The sequence below is a fragment of the Teleopsis dalmanni genome, chromosome 1 (assembly GCF_002237135.1).
Source record: "Teleopsis dalmanni isolate 2A chromosome 1, ASM223713v2, whole genome shotgun sequence".
Classification (NCBI taxonomy): domain Eukaryota; kingdom Metazoa; phylum Arthropoda; class Insecta; order Diptera; family Diopsidae; genus Teleopsis; species Teleopsis dalmanni.
Genome location: NC_051846.1, coordinates 229,602,625 through 229,622,390, shown reverse-complemented (window position 1 = coordinate 229,622,390; position 19,766 = coordinate 229,602,625). Strand labels below are relative to the sequence as shown.

General features: G+C 30.2%; 1 protein-coding gene across 1 annotated transcript; it reads right to left on the bottom strand.

Moving 5' to 3' along the window:
- Positions 1 to 502: 502 nt before the first annotated feature.
- LOC119672587 (palmitoyltransferase app) lies at positions 503 to 19,738 on the bottom strand. The gene is made up of 8 exons (XM_038083678.1): positions 18,761 to 19,738; positions 8,600 to 8,760; positions 8,075 to 8,259; positions 4,226 to 4,337; positions 2,274 to 2,428; positions 2,084 to 2,205; positions 1,811 to 1,988; positions 503 to 1,539 (listed from the first exon to the last, which is right to left on the bottom strand). Exons 1-8 carry the CDS (start codon positions 18,946 to 18,948, stop codon positions 559 to 561), a joined length of 2,082 nt encoding a protein of 693 aa, XP_037939606.1. The 5' UTR covers positions 18,949 to 19,738; the 3' UTR covers positions 503 to 558.
- Between the last annotated feature and the right edge of the window lie 28 nt (positions 19,739 to 19,766).

Here is a 19,766-nt window from a genome sequence, read left to right as displayed (position 1 = left end):
ACACAATTATTTTTTAATATTCAATATAAATGCTTAATTAAACAAAAATAATTATTCATCATTTTTGAAACACTTACGTATTCATATCAATTAAATCGTATGTATAAAATAATTGTTAACAATTTTAAAATTAGTCTTTTTGTGTTTAAAAAATAATTTAATTATTTAATTATTCAATATTATTGCATACGTTACATTCAGCAAACAACAAAGAATTTGTTGTATATCAATTTGGCCATTGTTGCAAAATGTTCAATATATTTTTGTATAGCAAGGAATACGAGTACGAGTACGAGTACAGAAAAGGATAATACCAACCACAACAACATCAACATCAATATCAATATCAATATCAACAAAAATTGCTGTAACAGTTGCAACAGTACGTAATTTAATTATATTAATATTTAATGATTTAATTAGTTTCACAACAACAACAACAAATTCAGTTTGTTGCGACTGAAGCTCAGACAACGCAGTAGTGTTATCAATGGAAGTACGGGAGTAGTAGGTGACAGCATTGGCAACGCAAGTAACAATTGTGATAGAAGCTTCGTACTATGACGAATCACTGCCCGCTGCATCTTCAATGATTGAATTCAAATCAATATTGAATGAATACTCATAGAGATTGGAGTAACGATCGCGTTCCTTCCACGGCGATCGGTGATTCATATAAAGATTTCGTTTACTAACACGGAAAATCTGACTATCTTTAATGGATTGATCGTCGTCACAGGGTTCGCCGCCACCACCGAAATCACATTCACGAATTGTCAGTCGATTTGTTGGTGATTTAAGTTCGAAGAGTACCTCTTGATGTTTGTAGCGTGGTCGCATCGGCAGCGGTTGATAACCGCCCACAGTGATTGTTTGCGAGTCGACAGACTGTGTTGATTGGCGACGTACACCGCGTGCCTTATGGAATGGGAATGGATTACGTTCGCGTGTCATTAAATTCGAATCGGTTCTGCGCTGTGGTGAGAAGTATTTAAAATCGTTTGGCGCAGGTGGTTGTGGTGCAATTGTGTGTATTGTCGTCAGCGTAGTGGTGCTACCGGATATGGCGGCTGTTGACTGCAGTTGTAGTGTTGAGGGACGTCTTGGTGTTAATGGCGGTGGTGCTGCTGTTGTTGTTGGCACTGTCGGCGTCACTGTAGTCGTAGTTATAGCCGCTGCCGATTGTAGCTTGGCGGCAATGTGTTGCGCATGTACAGCATGATGGTGCAGTAAAGGTAGCGGTGAATTACGCACATCGAACGAAGGTGAAAGTGGTAAATGTAGTGATCTTTTGAGATTTAAACGATACGATGATGTTGCTGGTGAATGTACAAGTTGTGGTGTGGCTATCGCACTGTGCGGTTCATGAAGTATTTGTCGTTCTGGTTGTTTATGGTATTTGTGTTGATGTGTGGGTGGTAATAATGTTTGTAATGAGCATTTTTGGTGTTGCTGTGACTTACCGTTTTGTAAATTATCATAACTGCGCGGTCTATAGACTCCACCAGTGGTGCCTAACGAAGATGAGGATGGATTTGACTGCATATTTATAGGCGTTGACAGCGGGCGTGTAAAATGATGTTAGATAAAATGATGATACCGTGAATAAACAACGGTGTAATAAAATAAAATAAAAAAAAAATTAATAAAGGGAACATTTTTTAGTGCAAAGTATTTTTGTTAGTATAAATGAAACTATATTAGGTGTTTCGGTTAAAATTTGAAGAATTTTATAAGTAAATATACACATATATATATATATAAAACAGGCCAAATATGCATATTAATGTCAATAGAATTAAGTACATACCTCGTCATAAAGACGTGGTTTGAGATCGCCAACGGCACTGCCGATTCCACCTAACATTGGCTGTGAGGTAACCATTGCGCTGCCTACATGTGTAGCACTCATAACATCACTTAACGGATGACGTGGACTTGAATGCTGCTGCATTTGTAAGATATATTCGTCGGTAGCAATGCCACGCCTGATTATTTATTTACAAATTGAAAAACATAAAAAAGATTAGAACAATTGTGTTATTAGTATATACCATATATATAACTAAATATTTATACTGACCTATCTATTAAAGAAGGCGTCATTGGGCCACATAATATGTGACAACAATTTAGACATATATTGCCACGTGAATACGGATTGACTGAACGCTGTCCACCTTTTGAGGAAAATGAACCCTTGAGCTGTGTTAGATGAAAAAAAATCATAATAAGCTAGAATAACTTGATATATTAAATATTTTGAAACTTACATCTTCATTTGTTGTCTGATCGCTTGTTGTTAAATATGTATGAAAACCTGCTAAACCGATCACAGACCAAATTGAAAAGAAACATATAAACACAACAATCACAGTGAATGGTGCCTTCTTAATCACTTCGAAGACTTCCTGTTCTGTTTTCATTACTAAAAGAAATAAAAAATTATAACAAATATTTTGGACATGAGGACATTACTATAAAAACTAATAATAAAATAATAATAATAAAAAATATATATAAATTATAGAAGTTAAAATATAACTTCTGTAGCGATGCAGTAAGTAAAATATAGGAATGCCTAACCATTGGTCAAAAGAATAGTTTACAATTAGTTTTCAATACATTTTAGGAACCATAATATAATAATGAGCAGTGAGAGTGAATGGTGGGAATTATAAAAATGATGAAATGTATAATTTTCTCGTATAATGTCCAACTATCATTTTTGTAATGCCAACCACAGAGAAGCAAATAGAAACATACTCCAACTAACACGTTTCAAACATTATAAATTAGAGAATTGGCTAGGTTTCGCCTCTTTGCGATGATTCTACCCCTCCTTAATCTATTATTACTCGTAAACAATCCCCTTTCCTCTCACAATAACATCAGTCACTAACATCATAAGCCATGTTTACGTCTTTGTAATTTCCTTCATGCTCTCCGCAGGCTTAATAGATCTCCGCAGGTTTCGAGAACAACAGATAACGTCTGTGAATATGAGTGAATAAGAGAATCGGAACTATAAAACAGACGAATTAGAGTAATGGAATTGAAAAGCAAGAAAAAGTGTAAAGGATGAGTTTGGAATTGAATCTTCAAAATGATAAAATCAGAAGTCAAGAGGCACAACTTTGTATGTGCAGTGAAATTGTTTAACAATTGGATGCAGTCATATGGTGTGGAATTGGAATTTGGGTACACGTTAAGAAAGAAAGATTCAATAATAATTATATTATAATAAGCATTTAACAAATAGCTATACCTATTATGACTTATGTTACGAGTAAACAAAATTTGGTAACTTTCTCAATTTATGTTTGAGCTATCTCTAGTGGAGTCTATGATATTATTTGAGATAAGAACAGGTATATATAGTAATAGAAAATCAATTTCAATAACAAAAAATTTAAGTTAGAAGTTTATCTCTAAAATAAATTCATACGTAGTAAAGTATATCATGATTTTATTTTTAAATGAGTATAAAATGCACGCTTTTGACTTCAGTTGTAGTGTTGAGAGACATTTGATATTATCTAAGACCAAGATAATAGATAATTCATATAGATAATAGATAATTCATTTCAATATAAAAAATATCAAGTTATAATTCCGTTATAATTCTTAGATATAATCATACGTATTAAAGTGTACGTTGTAGCATCGAAATTTTAAGTTCAAAAGTATATGTAGAACCAGCTATTTATTGCAGTTGCAGTGTTGAACAGATATAAGAAGAGATATAAGAACAGATATAAGAACAGATATATTTAGTAAAGAAAATATTTAGTAAAATCATACTTAGCAAGTGATATGCTTTAGTAGCATGATTTTATGTTCAAGTGAGTATATGAATGCAACCGTTGACTGCAATTACAGTGTTTAGGAATGTCAGATATTATCTCAGAAAAGGAGAGAAATATATAGTAATAGATAATCCATTTCAATATTAAAAATATCATGTTAAAACTTGATATACCATTGAGGCTAAATACCATTGAGTATATAAAACCAGCTGTTGACTGCAGTTGCAGTGTTAAGGGACGTTTGGTATTATCTGAGATAAAAAAATCAAGTTAGAACTTTAAGACTAAGATAAAATTGTACATAGTAGTGTGTATGTGTATGTGTAGTATGATAGTTTTATAATCAAAAGAAGAATTTTTCATTTATTTATAATTTTTTAATATATATTTTTTAATTTTTGTATATTTATACTTACATAAAACTAAATGCGTCACAGAGCATGAAAATATGAATACAGCTAAAAATGCCAATGAGACTAGAAACAAATAAAAGAAGCGATAATTACGTTTTCCAACGCAATTTCCCACCTGAAATAAAAAAATAAATTATGCATTATTACAAAAAAATAAATAAATAAATAAATACAGTAGATAGATAATGTTATAAAATACAATAAATAATTTAATTATTCAAATCACAATAGTATTATTTTTCTCCTAATCAAAAATGGAATCTGTAAGGAAATCAAAATTAATTTTAATTCAAGCGCAACTTCCTTTTTTGGCTGTGCATTGCTTAATAGCAAGGAACAAAAAGTTCACTCGTGCAGAACACAAACTCTTTGATTTCGTAAAAACATTAAAAGTTTTATGACTTTTTATAGTTTTACGATTATCAATTAAATGCTTAAAATTCAAAATTCCCTCGAGAAGCACAATAAACAAGCAATTCCGAAAAGTTCTGTGAGCACTTCTACATTAATATAGACGACAGCGTGTCTCGTCATTGTGGCATGAAATTAGACTTCAACAACAGTGGCAGCAACGGCAGCAACGGCAGCAAAAACGAAAACAACAAGAATCACAATCAAAAGTAACTGGAACGAGTGACAAAGTAACCTATACCAATAAACCCTACAAAATGTCAAGCTAACACTACAGCCCAGTATATCACACCACACCAGAACACCCACTAATTCATAGCAACAACCAACCGTTCATCTATACATTTCATTCGACGAAATGAGCGGAGGAGCGTGTCTCTCAGCAGACAAAGTGTCATTATCATACAAGGCCAAAGACAGACACTTGGGATAAAAGGATTTGCGGCTGTGAGCAGCAGCTCTACGCGTTATGGGTATTTGCATTTAATAGCTGATAATTACAACAACAATCAATGCAATCACTAATATAAATTAAAGGCGGTAAGGATAATAAGCTTGAACGAGCTTAAACGCTTAAGTACTTTACAATATACAAGAAATATCATTTCCTATAAAGGCAAATAATATAATTTAATAGCAGTAAAGCCATTAAAGTGTACATTAAGCTCATGCATTTATGTATGTAAAAATGTTTGTTTGCTTATTTGCATATAGCAACAAATTTTAATTTTAAATGGTTTTTGACCTTAACACAAAAGTACGAGTAACGCTGCACTTGCATGCATTTCTTTTCGGGCCCCCCCCAATAAAATATTCAAAACTTGGTGCTCACACTGGTGTTGACTCTACCACTGCCGCTGTATTGTTGTTGTTGTTGTTGCCAGCTCTTAAATGGCACATAAGTACGGCTACTTAAGTATCTATGTGTCTATATAAATAGAGTAGCTTCTAACCATGCCTGATGCCTTGTTTGCCTTGCTTATTTTGCTTGATACGCCATGCCACGCCATGTCTTGTTGCATTTTTTAAAGCTGCTCGAGGATTTACGCCTGTATTTATGCCACAATTTTTGCCTCAGTAAAAACCATTTTGTTTTTGTTGTTGCCAACCTACCAACCAGTACTGTTGTTTACCCTCGCTGCAGTTGAAGCACAGTAAGGACAACTTTTTCGCGCATACATTAATGTATAAATGTGTCCTTTTGATGAGTACAAAGTAAAAAAATTACAAAGGCATTAGTCAACCTCAACCTTTTTATGTGCTACTTTGTATTTACGAAGCATAAAATTAGGCTAAAGTCACACAAAAAAAAATTTTCAATTTCATTTTTAATTTTCTTTTAAATTTTAAAAGCAATAGCTTTAATATTATTTAATATTTATTTAAACTTATACTGCAGGACATCATGAGAGTACATGAAATTTTATAAATGTAACTATATTTTTGTATACATTTTTAGTCCACAATTTTATTACTAGGGTTTTTTTAATAGTTATAACCAGAATACATAATGAAAAAAGGAAATATTGACTATGATTGGTTACATTACAACGGTTTATTTTGAAATATCCATATAAAGGCAACGATAGTAGACCCCACATAAGCATACATTATAAAAAAAATTTTCATCAAACATCTTTTTGGGCTTCGGTCATACCATATGTAGCACCTTATTTTGTTAGCTATTAATTGATCTTATAGCACAAAAGATAACTGTTTGAAAATCTTCACTACATTTTTCAAAAAGTAAAAAAAAAAAGAATAACAAAAAAGAAACTTAATATAACAACTATAGGTTATGTTTGTTATACCGGCGATCCATAGTGGATTCACTTAGTCCTATCGACTCATTGTGTTACCGTATATAGAGAAAAATTCAGGATTTAAAGCCACATAGTACCTTTGACATAGTTTAAAATGCTGTTTAGTGGCAGGTCTTGTAATTGATCAAGATCCTTAAGAAAGGGAGCTCCTAAAGTATTGAGTCACCGCCGTGCATGAGTAAATGTTGTTGTTGTTGTAACCCGCCGGGACCCCGCTTGTGAAGTCCCTTTAGGGGTGGTTGAACGGTGTTCGGTCGTCTTCTACTAGTGGCTCCGGAACGTAGACCCGGCCGTTCTTGGAACCAGACAGAGTAGATCATTTTTTCCACAGCAGCGACAGTTATGATTGAAAGGGAGATTCAATCTTTTAGCATGGTTTCTTGTTTGCAGTGAGCTGTAAGTAAACTAACCATAAGACTGATATCTCTACGGGGCAATCACTACGGGGAAAATTGCATACAGATGCCTTAACAACGTTATAAGTACACACAGTGGTCTTTGAGGGCTTATTGAAAACATACTGATCAGCGAACTTGGATTCATTAAAAAGTATGGCACTAATATGCACACTAGTCTCTTTTTCTTGAAAAAGAAGTTGTAATGTAAGTAATAATAAAACTTTACGCTATTTACACTAATAACATTAAAACCTTATTTATAAAAGATGGCAAATTTTTCAAATATTATTAGGTAATTTATAGTAGATGCCAAATTTTAAAAAAATTATCAATAATTATAATTATAACAATTATCCCCTTAATTGTTTAGGGCGAAGTGCCCGCGAGCCGCTAGGAGAGAGTACACAAGGCAACATGTTTGATTATATTTAACATAGAATTCTCGTTATCCTCAATCTAAGTTGTTGCACAACCTCCACGTGGCCCCCCTAGAGAGTTACCTAGCACCCACTGAGTAATGAAATAATATTACGTACAGAGAGAGCTATTTCAAGGACTTTAAGCTAAACAGGGTTTGGCACCCTTCACGTAAAATCGTCCACCAGTGATATTGATTTTTCTTATTCGATAATCAAAATTATAACATGTGCGTGCTAAAGATATTTATCTATTCTGCTGATAATACTGGTTCCATCACTTTGGAGCACTTTCATACAGAGAATAACAGTGTTCAAATTCGTTGTTGGTAACTTTTTCATATATAAATGATATGTAAAAATTTTATGAAAGTATTTATTTAAAATTTTTAATAAATCATAAATCAGTAATTTCGTATGTTTTTATTCACCATTCTTTCATCACTATATCATGGGTTTAATTTACTATGGAATTATCCTTCAGACGTCGTACTGAACCGACATTTTTAACGCACTTATAATTAATTATAAAAGTCAAAGTGTCATATGCGATTTTTTCTCAAAATATTCTAATTGCCGAGATTTCGCCAGGATTCATTTAAAATTTCATAAGCCAACTTGCCGAAAAACAAAAGTTTATTATGTATTTTTTCTCTGGCCGGACCCCAAAAAACGGGCTTTTGCGACCAATTAAATGAGTAAGTAAATTTATTTAACATCAAAACTTGATTTCTATAGCTTTACTTCTATAGCCTTACAACAAATAATTTACTATTAAACTTTTTTTTTTAATATTTCACTTACCCAAGGACAATGATGATCAAAGCGATCCACACAATTATCACATAGACTGCAATGTGATGCACGTGGCGGTCTAAATATCTTACACGTAAAACAATATTTTAATTTCACAGTTTGTCCTTTGACGAGGACCTCTTTTGTACGTGGTGGAGGTCGATATGTGGGGCTGTTTAGTGAATTTGGCACTTCTGTGATAGTCATGGTGTTTACAATAGCAACAGCAACAGTAGCATCATGTTGAGTACCAGGAGCGAGCAGCAACAACGTCAGAGATCCACAGCAAGTGCAATAAAAAATAATGATAAAAATATTTGCAACAGCGATTGAAGTAGCAGTGACAGGAAATGCACCAAACGGAAGCATAATAACATAAAAATGGTTTAAGACAGCATGAAATGAAATAAAAGATAAAAATGGAAAAAATCTCATTAGTGAAAAATACTCAAAATCACGTATAAGAAGAAATAATTTGTTTGTAACTAAACTTTTATTGTTGCTGCTGCCTAGGGAGAGGAATAGTGAACTTACCGATTTGTTTTTCTATATACGCCGCTTCATCGTAAGATGCGCGAGGTATAACACCAGGATCTGTGAAGGTTGTTCGTAGCAAGGAACTCATTGTGAAAAAATATAAGACTGCACCAACAATTGGTATGACAGGATTGATGCGTGTGGCGAGAAAAGGACAGCTGAAATGAAATAAACATATTTTAATAATGCCAAATTTGATAAATATACTAAATTATATTACTAGTTGCTTTAAAACTAAAGTCTAGTTTAAAGAAAATTATGTCGAATATTTACACTGGAGATATAGAGAAAAAATATTGTAAACCGAATTTTTACAAAAAATCTATAGATACAATTTTCGTAGAAGAAATTGCCCCAGTTGATGGCAACGTGTTACGATATTATATTCAACTAGAGAAAATGGGATAGAAATCGCGGATGTGAAGTGGAGATGTGAAAGTATCTTGGAAACTTCAGAGTTTCTGAGAACTAGCTGTGGAGAGACGTCGATATCGCTTTTGAGTATTTGGATTGTAGGACTGAATCAACAATAATGAATCCTATTAACTTTGCTTCTATATGTTTTTTATGTAAATATTTATCGTGTTGGTGTCAAAGCTCAATTCGGATTTGAAAAGGGTATTAGATGTTGTTACTTGGCCCGCGACTTTATTTACAGATACATGAACAGGTACTCAAAGAACTCTACTTATTAAAGTGGATCGAAAAAACAAAGCTCTTGACGAAACATAGATCTCGATATTATAATACAGATCAGAATAATCAGGATCATGTTCATAAATAAAATATCATAAATAGAATAGATAGAATATCGAAGCAGACTACATAGTTTTCGGTGGCGATTGCATGGCGTAGTCTTCTGCTGTGAAAGCAGTCACCCAAGCAGTTAGATAATTTTTAGAGATGAAAAAATCAGAATAGGAAACTAACACTAACGCAGTGATAGTACCATTTTTATTCAATATAGTCCATTCAAATACAGAAATATATGTTATAAGATAAAAAAATACTTTTGAGGTATGCACTAGTATTAATATTATTAAATTCATTTTAAAATGAATTAATACAGCATTTAAATTTTTTAATTCTTCAAAAAATATTGTTAAATATTTAATGTTCAATATCAATTAGTTTAGCTTTGTGTGCAAAAATCGAGGATTAAAATATAGTAAAATATGACATCCAAAGCAAAGTACAATACTATATTTGAATACTAAAATACTATTGTTTGATTTTAGCTAGCAAAAATTAAAAATGAAATTTATAATCCTTCGTAATATTCAATGGGTGTCCTACATTATCTCTGTTAAGCTCAGTTCTTCATACAATTCATTTACCACAAAAAAAAAGGAAAAAAATTGGAAAAAAGGAAAAAAATTGGAAAAAGTAATGAAGGTATAAACAATATGCTTGGGTTTTGAAGCGCATTGTTTTAAAAATCGCAAGAGCAGCAGTTAAAATAACAGGAGCAGCAAATAATTTCACACAATGAAAGTTTATCCACAAACATACACTCTGGCAAACATAGAAGGTTCCTTATATGAACGCAAAAATTGCATGAAAATATATGCAATCACGCGCAAAATAGTCGCTATCCCCGATGAATGCATTGAAAAGAATGCAGTGTTAAAACAATGGATTGTACAAGTAAATAAAAGATCGGAAAAGCGGGTTGCCAATTTAATGACAATGTAACACGGCTGGAGTGCAACCATATTTGTTGTCAGCAACTCTATAGAGACTACGTACGAGCGAATGCATATTATTGCTCAGATAATGGAAAGTGTGCATTGTAGGAAAGTACACTCGTAAAGAATGGAAATAATAAAAATTATGTGTGACATATACCCTGAGGATAACTGTTTGCAGTAAGCAGCATTTAAGCAGGCTAGTGAATTGCATTTCAATGCAATAAAAGAAATCTGTGGAGATAAACAGCAGAAAAATGTGTCACAGTATTAGTTGTGTACATATAAATTCGCATATACATATTATACTCGTATATGTAGCTGTATAAATACGAGGGGAAGTAACGTCATGGCCAAATTTATAAAAGTTGCCCTATTTCTTTTTAAGCCAATAAAACATTACACGCGACCGCACATAAAGGCAAAAGAAAGATACTACCATCACTTTACTAATAGGCAGTGACAAATTATTTATGCAAATTAAAGAGATGTCATCATTCCTTGACAACTTGATGACTTTAAATATGAAAGACAAAAAAAAAAGTATGGTGAAATTATGATGAATTAAACTATATCACATTAAGACACTTCAATTAATTTCACGGATCATCACTTTACGTCCCATTCAATTTCTTAATCAAAACTAAAAAAATAATGATAATATACATATTTAAAATAGATTTATACAGAATTTATACAGAAAAATAAATGTTTCATAAAAATAACTTTAAATCTAATGTTAAAATGTCAATTGAATATAATTAAATTTAAACAGTTTCGTAGTAACTTATCTACTTCATTCAGAAGCATATATTGAAAAAATAAGAAGAAAATAAAATAAACAACAGCCAAAGTGCTAGTTAAAGTCACAAGTTTTAAAATTACAGAACCTTTATCATTTTTATGTAATCGTATCAATTTTGCGTAGCGGTAGTACTGTTTGTAACGACAATTCGATTCGAGTGGCGGCCTTGTGCCCAACACCCATTTGAGTATTGATTAGAGATCAGCGTACGAGCAACGCCAAAATGCAGAATCACCCCATTCAAATTAAAGTGAACCAATCTGACAAGTGAACCTTGTCCTATTTTTATAGGACTAACACGCTCTCAGGACAAAAAGAAAAGAAATCCTCAAAGCTTTTAAATCTTCTCTTAATTAATGATGAACACTGACACATGAGGAGGAATACAGTTTCCTCCTTATACGCAGAGCTACAACCGCAACAAATGTTAAAGTAGTTATGAGTATATGTTATTAAAATTTACATAATCTATAATCTATATTTACGAAAATTGACTTAGCCTGTCAACACCGCGCTATCGAATCTCAGAAAGGTTACAGGCTCCTCAGGGAGGTATGCAGATCTGAGGTCAATTATTGCTTAGTCTGAATAATAATTCAGTCAAGGCGTGGAGAGGGGTTATAAAATTATAATAATATTAGAAATCAAATTTATATGTCATGTTTGTATACTTGCTTATTTAAATAAAAAGGCATTTATTGTTTTAAAATGATTGAATACCCATGTCTTCAATAAAAGCAATTTTCCAAATTATTATTTAATAATTTATAAAAACAATAAAATCAAATTTTGGATTATGATTATCTACAATATAAACACATTTCAACAGAGAGCAAATATAAAAAAAATATATATCCTTTAAAAAAGCAAATTTATAAAATACATAAGTATTATTTTAAAAATATTTCAAAATGTTTTACAAAGTATGAATTTTATTATATCATTGCTTCGAGTAAAGAAAGTGCAATAAAGTGATGTTTTTATAATGTGACACATTACTGACACGCATCCAAAGACTCCTGCGAGCATTCCAAGATAAATCGTGATGCTGCGTAAAAAGTTAAGCACATAAAATAATTTTAAACGAAATATAAAAAAGGGAAAGAAAATTATGGATAAAAATGGATATTTGGAGTGTCAAAATGTTTTTGGCACCAGATAAAAACTGCATAAAAGCCCGTCAGCAATGTATGTCTTTCCTCGAATCAATCATTTATGAGAAGAAAAAAGCTTGAATATTTTAAATGAATTTTAAATATTCTTGAAAAATTATTAAAAAAAAATATTAATATATGCCTTTTTGGTATATTATAAATACAACAAAAAAATATTAAATTAATCAATAAAATATTCAATAAAAAAATATACACTAAAAATTGATATAATCGATAAAGTAATAAAAATCATTTTGGATATAAAAAAAAGGTTTATAAAAAAATTTTTTTAAATATATGTACTTTTTATTATATTATAAGAATAATATAAAAAATGTTATAATAAACAATAATATAAATACACTATAAATTTAAGTAATAAAAAAAATATTAAATTATTTTATAGTAAATAAACAATTTGAATATAGCAGATATAAGAGTAATAAATAGTAAAAAAAATAAAAAACATTTTATAAATAATGAACCTACATATTTTTAAAAATACTAAAAAAAAAAATTAAAATATTTTTTCCAAATATTATTATTAAATATGAATTGTTTTATATATTTGCTTTTTTTGTTAGACTTAAGATTGTTTTTTTTTTTGTTTAAATAAATTTTAAATAATTAAAAAAAAAAAAATAGAACACATATTTTAATATTTAATTTTATTTAATTTTATATACAGTTTTATATAGATTTTTCGGTAGATATTTTTATATTTCGGTTTTGTCGACCATCTTAAAATTTTGTTATTACTGAAGACGAATGCAAATAGTTAGTTTTTATATATATTATATATTATATATATATATATAAATACATATTATATTGTAGATATTTATAAAAATATTTTATACTTTCATTTGTGACCAAATATATATCTTAAAGATAGTTGCATTTTAAATATAAAAAAAAACTTAATAAATACTGTTAGTTAATAGACTTCTTCTAAACTTCTTAGATTAACAAGATTAAACTATATATAAATATTATATAATAATTTAATATCAAGCTAATTGGTCATTTAAATAGAAATAAAAAAAACTATAATTTATTATTTCTATTTAAATGACCAATTAGTCCGCTAATAAATTGTTAGATAATATTTATAATAATAGTTTAATCTTGTTAATCTAAGAAGTGTAGAAGAAGTATATTAACTAACAGTATTTATTAGGTATTTTTTTTAAATTTAAAATGGAACTATCTTTAAGATACAATTTATTAAAAATTATAAAAATTAAATATGAAATAAATTAAGTTACAAAAATAATTTTATAAACCAAATATATATTTAAAAATTATAGAACATAAAAAAAATTAAATAAAATTCAAATTTAAGCCTAAATGTAAGTAAATACTTTATTTTATATTCAATTTTTATTTTATATTTAATTTTTAACGCCAGTTTTGACGAAAGTAACTATTTTCTTATTAGAAACAATTGTTTTAATAAAGAGCCGATTATATTTTATTCTAATATATAACATAGCAAGTGAAATTATTAATACAAATTTACAACAGATTAAAAAAACTCCAAGTCAAACATACAAATTAATTACGGCTTTGGGTCAGTTGGCTAATCAGCACTGACATTAAGCTTTAAATTTAGCAGGGCACAATTTCAACCAATTACGGCTTCGGGTCAGTTGGTTAATCAGCACTGACATTAAGCTTTAAATTTAGCAGGGCACGATTTCAACATTTTTTTATAATTATAATATAAGAAATATTTTCAAAACGTCCATTAATAATGGGTATTTTGCAATACTCGAAATAGTTACATAGTCAGTCAAAAATTCAATTAATTTTTTGTTGTTGCAATTCACTACTATTCGAAAATCCTCATTAATATTTATTTAAATTTTTTTTTATTTTAAGCATAATATAATTTTACAAAGAAAATGAAACGACTTTAAAGTCGACAAACCTTTGAAAATGTTGCAAAGCTTAAAAAATAACATTAAATAAAAAAAATTAAGGCTCTGATCTGGTATCACAATGGACCTTAATGGTCTAAGCGTGGCTTCTTTGGCCTGCCAGCATAAGCTAATACCTAATTTAAAAATAAAAAACATTTTACAAAAGCCTTAAAAGGAGTAAACATCAGTATATTTTACTACTCAATAAAAAACCTATTTTTATATAAAAAAAGGATACCTCACTTAATTACTTAAATAGTTACTAAAATTAAAATTAAGTAAAAAAAAGTGCTTCATGAAATCATGCTCCAGACATGATGAATTTTCGCTCATATAACTTTAGTAGCATAAAAAAGATACTGAGTTCGCATAAAGGACATTACTTGCGGGTATATTTTTGAAGAAATGTTTAAAAACTCATTGGAAAGAAAAGTTTTTAAATTTTTTTCTTCTTTTTTGAATAGAAGATATGAATGAAATAAAGCACAATGGTGCTCCTTAACCATGTTGAGTATTCAAATTTGTATGTGACGACTGCATGAGTATTCCACATACATGACAGCGACAGCACAATGGAACATCTGCCTGCATCACAACTCGCACATCAGCAGTGTTTATTATGATGAGCAACTACAATATAACTTTTATAACAAAAGATAAAGAGTATGCAAAATGTAACATTAAAATTAAATAGATTTTTTATGCAAAATTAAAATTCAAACGAATAAAAACAAAAAAGTCTGTAATATGTCATAATATTAAGTTAATTTGTAGTGAAGTTTTGTTTGAACGCACTAGAGCAATGTGACTCTGTGCACATTGATATGGATATATATTTTCATTAAAAAGTTACGTATACGCCGTGTGACTCCAAATTAAACTTCGTAATAATACGAAATAAATGAAGGCTTAAGTTGCAAGATATTTTTTAATTAAAATTTTATGAAATTAATATTTAATATAAATGTAGATTTAGACATTTAAGCTTTGGGTTCTTATATGGTGATATATTAGGCCAATAGGTTTAAATGGATCCTTAGGATCAATGATATAACTTAACCCAACCTAGATATTACATATTTATATTATGTTAAAGCTGTTTTGAGCTAGTGAACTTAGGCACTTATACTCTTTTTTAACTTGAGGTTTCTTCAAAACCCCACTTTGCGCCTTGACTAGATTATTGTTTATCACTTCATCAGACTAAGCAATAATTGACCTCAGATCTGCATACCTCCCCGAGAAGCCTGTAAGCATTCTGAGATTTGATAACGCGGTGTTGGTAAGTCTGTCAGATTTCGCAAATAATTTCAGGGTTCTATCCTTTATGTATTTTTTGATGGGATCAATCTTGATGTCCCTGAGCATGTCATTCGTCCTAATGTACCATGGAACTTTGAAAAGTCTTTTCAGAGCCTGGCTTTGCGCAATTTCTAGCTGGTGAATAGTAGTGTTTGAAGCTTTGCTAAACGCTTCACAACCATATAGAAGTGACGGACGAATTATTTGGTTATATATCAGTTTCCTGTTCTTAGCATTGAGGTTTTCATTTCTAAATAGCGGTTGGAGGTAATGAAGAATTTTGGCATAGCTAATTCTTTTTAGTGAAGCCATGTGAATCGTTTGTCCAACGTGATGCCGAGTTATTTAACGCTATCTATTTATTATAGGCGATCTGTGAGTTTTAATTATATTATATTATAATTTATGTAAAACTAACATGGCTAATATTTTTGCATTAAAATTAATATTTCTTAATAAATTAATAATCCTATAAACATTATTCACTTTTAATAGGAACATACTTGATAATATTGTTATTGTCATCTATACTAATGATACTGCTTTTTTGGACTCTATGCGAATCATTATTGATTTATACTAATGCAAATAATTTATAAGCTTAATACGGAAAAGTTAGTATTAAGATTGCAATTGTAGCAGAGAAAGTTAGAGGATAGTTCACAAAATATCATGAAATATCAACCGATGGGGATTTGAGTATAAAGATTTGAATTGTTGTCAAAAAGGAGACTTTAGAATATAGAGGGTACTTTAGAAGGGTAGAAGGTACTTCACAATATAACATCAAAAACTGAGCAACCAAAGCAAACGACTTCCAGTAAATTTACTCGATGAAACTGATGTAATTAGAAGACTAAAAACGTAGTACATTTATCACATATAGTGTATAATAAAATTAAATAAATAAATTTTAAATAAAATAAATTTTAAACAAATTAGCTTAATATGTCTTTAGCTCTATACTACAAATTATAAATAAACTATCAAAAGTGAAAAAAAAACACTCGATATTCTGAAGTTCACTAGTTTTAATTATGTTTCTAATTTTGAAAAGTTTATGTGAATAATATAAAAACAGAGTTATAATTTTTTATATCTATTATATCGTATCGCCGTCGTTATAAATTTTTTTGACTTTATTCCTAATGTGGGTTATTTTTTTACCTGAAATACATTACTAAATTTTATGAAATGTTTAAAGGACATCTAAGATAAGTTAGTATTCCGATTATGTGGTTATAAGTAAAGCAGAATTTTAATATTTCTGAGAAGTAAATGAAGTCTAAACATTTTCTTTCAATAAAAATAAAAAACTTTAAAATTGTTCTCATCCTCACTATCCTCTCATCTACTGACGAATATGCGTTTTGCTGTCAACCATCAGCTGTCCGTCTACGTTTGCAGTATGCAATGTGAATGTCATTTTTTTTTTTTTTTGGTAGATGTTTGGAACGGTTTTGGTTAATGTGTGTGAATTTGGTAAACCAACGACTATCAAGCAACTGACAAATTTTTGAATAGGATTTGTTCTTCATACTAATGTCACTCGTGACGGATGCAGAATGGAGTAACATAAGTGATGCTGATGTAGCTATTTCAGTGCATAATAAATTTGATTCATATATGAGTGTGACGATCCTGTTTTAGTAGACAATTAGTGACTACATATCTACGGATATGATATAACTTTAAATGAAAATAACAGAATATAATTATTAAAAACAGAAGACCAATACAGTCATTGCTCGGAAATGCTTATCAATCATTTAGAAGTTTAAGAACTCTTTTTACTCCTTCAAATTTTGTTCACTTTTAGCAGTGATAAAATGTTCTAGTAATTCAGCATTTACGTAAGGACTATATTATACAGAGAGTTAATTCACGTTGAATGTGAAATTGTTGTTTTTTAATAAAGATTAGAAGTTTGAAAATCAAGGCAGATTAAACTTTGGTCACATTTATGAAACTATCTGTGCCTTAACACTTTGGTCAAAGTAATATTGCTCAGGAATAAATAATTTTGTTAAGCCTTTTAGAAAAAAATGTTTAGTACACATGTTTTATGTGGGCATATCCGTACATAAACTATTACCTCTTAGATGCAAATACAAACAAAAAGTATTAAAGTAATAGTAACAGTAGGAAATTGACAATTGTAATCTGACTTTCTATCATGTTTTCATGGTCATGATCAGAAAGAATATGACGGTCTATATCTATGACACTAAGCTCGTGCCCAAGAACTTCTCTTAGGTTAGGTTAGGTTATACCGCCAATTCCAAAGCAGCCAATTAGGCCTATAGACCTATTGTGTTACCGTAAAAGGAAAACCCCAGAGACCTAAAACCACCTTGAGCATTTAGCTTATAATGCTATTTAAGGGAAGGTCGGCGTTGCAGTTGACCAAGATCCTTAAAAAAGAAAGTCCGTAAAGTGGTAAGGCGGCATCGTGAATGTGCCGGACAAGAACAAAGCATATGGTAGGCACTTAAAAGTTTTCTTAAGGATTGTTAAGCACTAGATGTGCTTTTTAATTGTTACTTTATGGTTTTCACAAGTTTAACATTTGCTTAAATTCGTTTCGATTAAATTAAAGTTTCAATTAAATTGAATTTAATTTAGATTGAGGTGCTTATATTTATATTGTATATGAATGTGTGTGTGTGTGACCATTATATTTAAACAGAATCAAATTGAATTTAAATTTATAATTTCTTCGTTTAAAAAAATACTTGAACGATGAAATTAGTATTTTTTTAGTTAGAATTTAGATAATGTGTATGGAACATACGCATAGAACTGTTAAAGTATATTATATACAGAATATTCTCCTATTTATATTGAGTTATCCTTATCTTTATCAATGATCCTTATATTAATACGGAATGAAATTGAACTGTAGTTTTTAATATCTCTTCATTAAACAATGAAATTAGTATTTTATTAGTAAGAACTTCAGATGCTGTTAATGAAGCATAGATATATAACTAAAAAAAAGTTTTTTATATACAGAAGGCTCTTATATTTATATAGAATTAAATTGAAGTAATATTTCTGATTTATCTTTTTATTTAATAAAATATTTAAAAAAGTAAAATTAGTATTATGTCAGTCATAACTTAAAATGACGTGGTTGAAATGTTTGATTATAATTGAAATAAATATTTTATATATAGAAGGTACTCATATCTTTACAGAATTTAAACTACGCTTAACCCCAAAATTTAGTTTCGATTAAAGTTACCTAGTGAAAATGAAAAGGATTTAAATTTCATACTTACTCGAAGGCAAAGAATAGCGCACTTGTGCCAGTTATGAGGATGCACGTTAAATAGAAAACGCCCGTATGCGGTGCGGACATCAACAGACCATCACAATAGAATTTATTGCGTCCAGCAAAGAGCTCCCATTTACGTGTTACCCGTGTATTTGGTGCCATGGTACAGCAGCAACAGCACAGCAAATTCATTTAGATTGATTCCACTACACAAAATAATATCTACACACTAAACGTTGTGTAACTGAACTGTTGCGTATCTATCTATAAGATAGATTATATAGATGGCATATAGCAACTGTGCTGCTATGTCAACTTGTTGCTGTTATGCTGGCATTAAAGTTGTTGCTGATAATGCTGTTGCTGCTGTAATTTGCGTTGCTGATTATTTGCTTCAGTTGCACGTCGTTGCCTGTTTACAAGGACGTTGTTACCAATTTTGTTGCTGATTTATAATTCGGCGTGGTTAAATGTTGTTGCTGCTCCGATGTTACGTTGGTACGTTGCTACGTTGCTACGTTGCTACAAAGTAATGCAGCAGGATCAATTGCCGAGTTAGAGGAAGTGTGCAAGTTGAGAAAAATGTGTTGAATGTGTTGTTGCAGTAGACGAACTGTTGCTGCTCGTTGTGTGTTTGTAAAAAGTTGCTATTGCAAATTGTTGGTGAGTTTTAATTTTAATGAAATTTTATTTGTTAACTAGTTGCAATGAATAATTCTATGCTCTATGCTGTACGTATGCTTGCTGTTGTTGATGGTTATTTCTGTTGTTGTTGTTGTTGCTATTGTTGCACATGTAAATGCTGTACTTCAAAATATAACTTTGGCTGTCGCATCAAGGTTTTCAACAATTTTCCTTTGAAATTTTGGCTTTGTGTTCCGGTTCCTGTTCCTCTGTTCGTGTTACTTTTGTTTAAAGTTTAATTTGGCTTGTTAATGTTGCAGTTTTTTTAAATGATTTTTTTTCTTTGTTTGTTTGTTGTTTGTTGTTTTTTGTTTAATTGTTTAGTT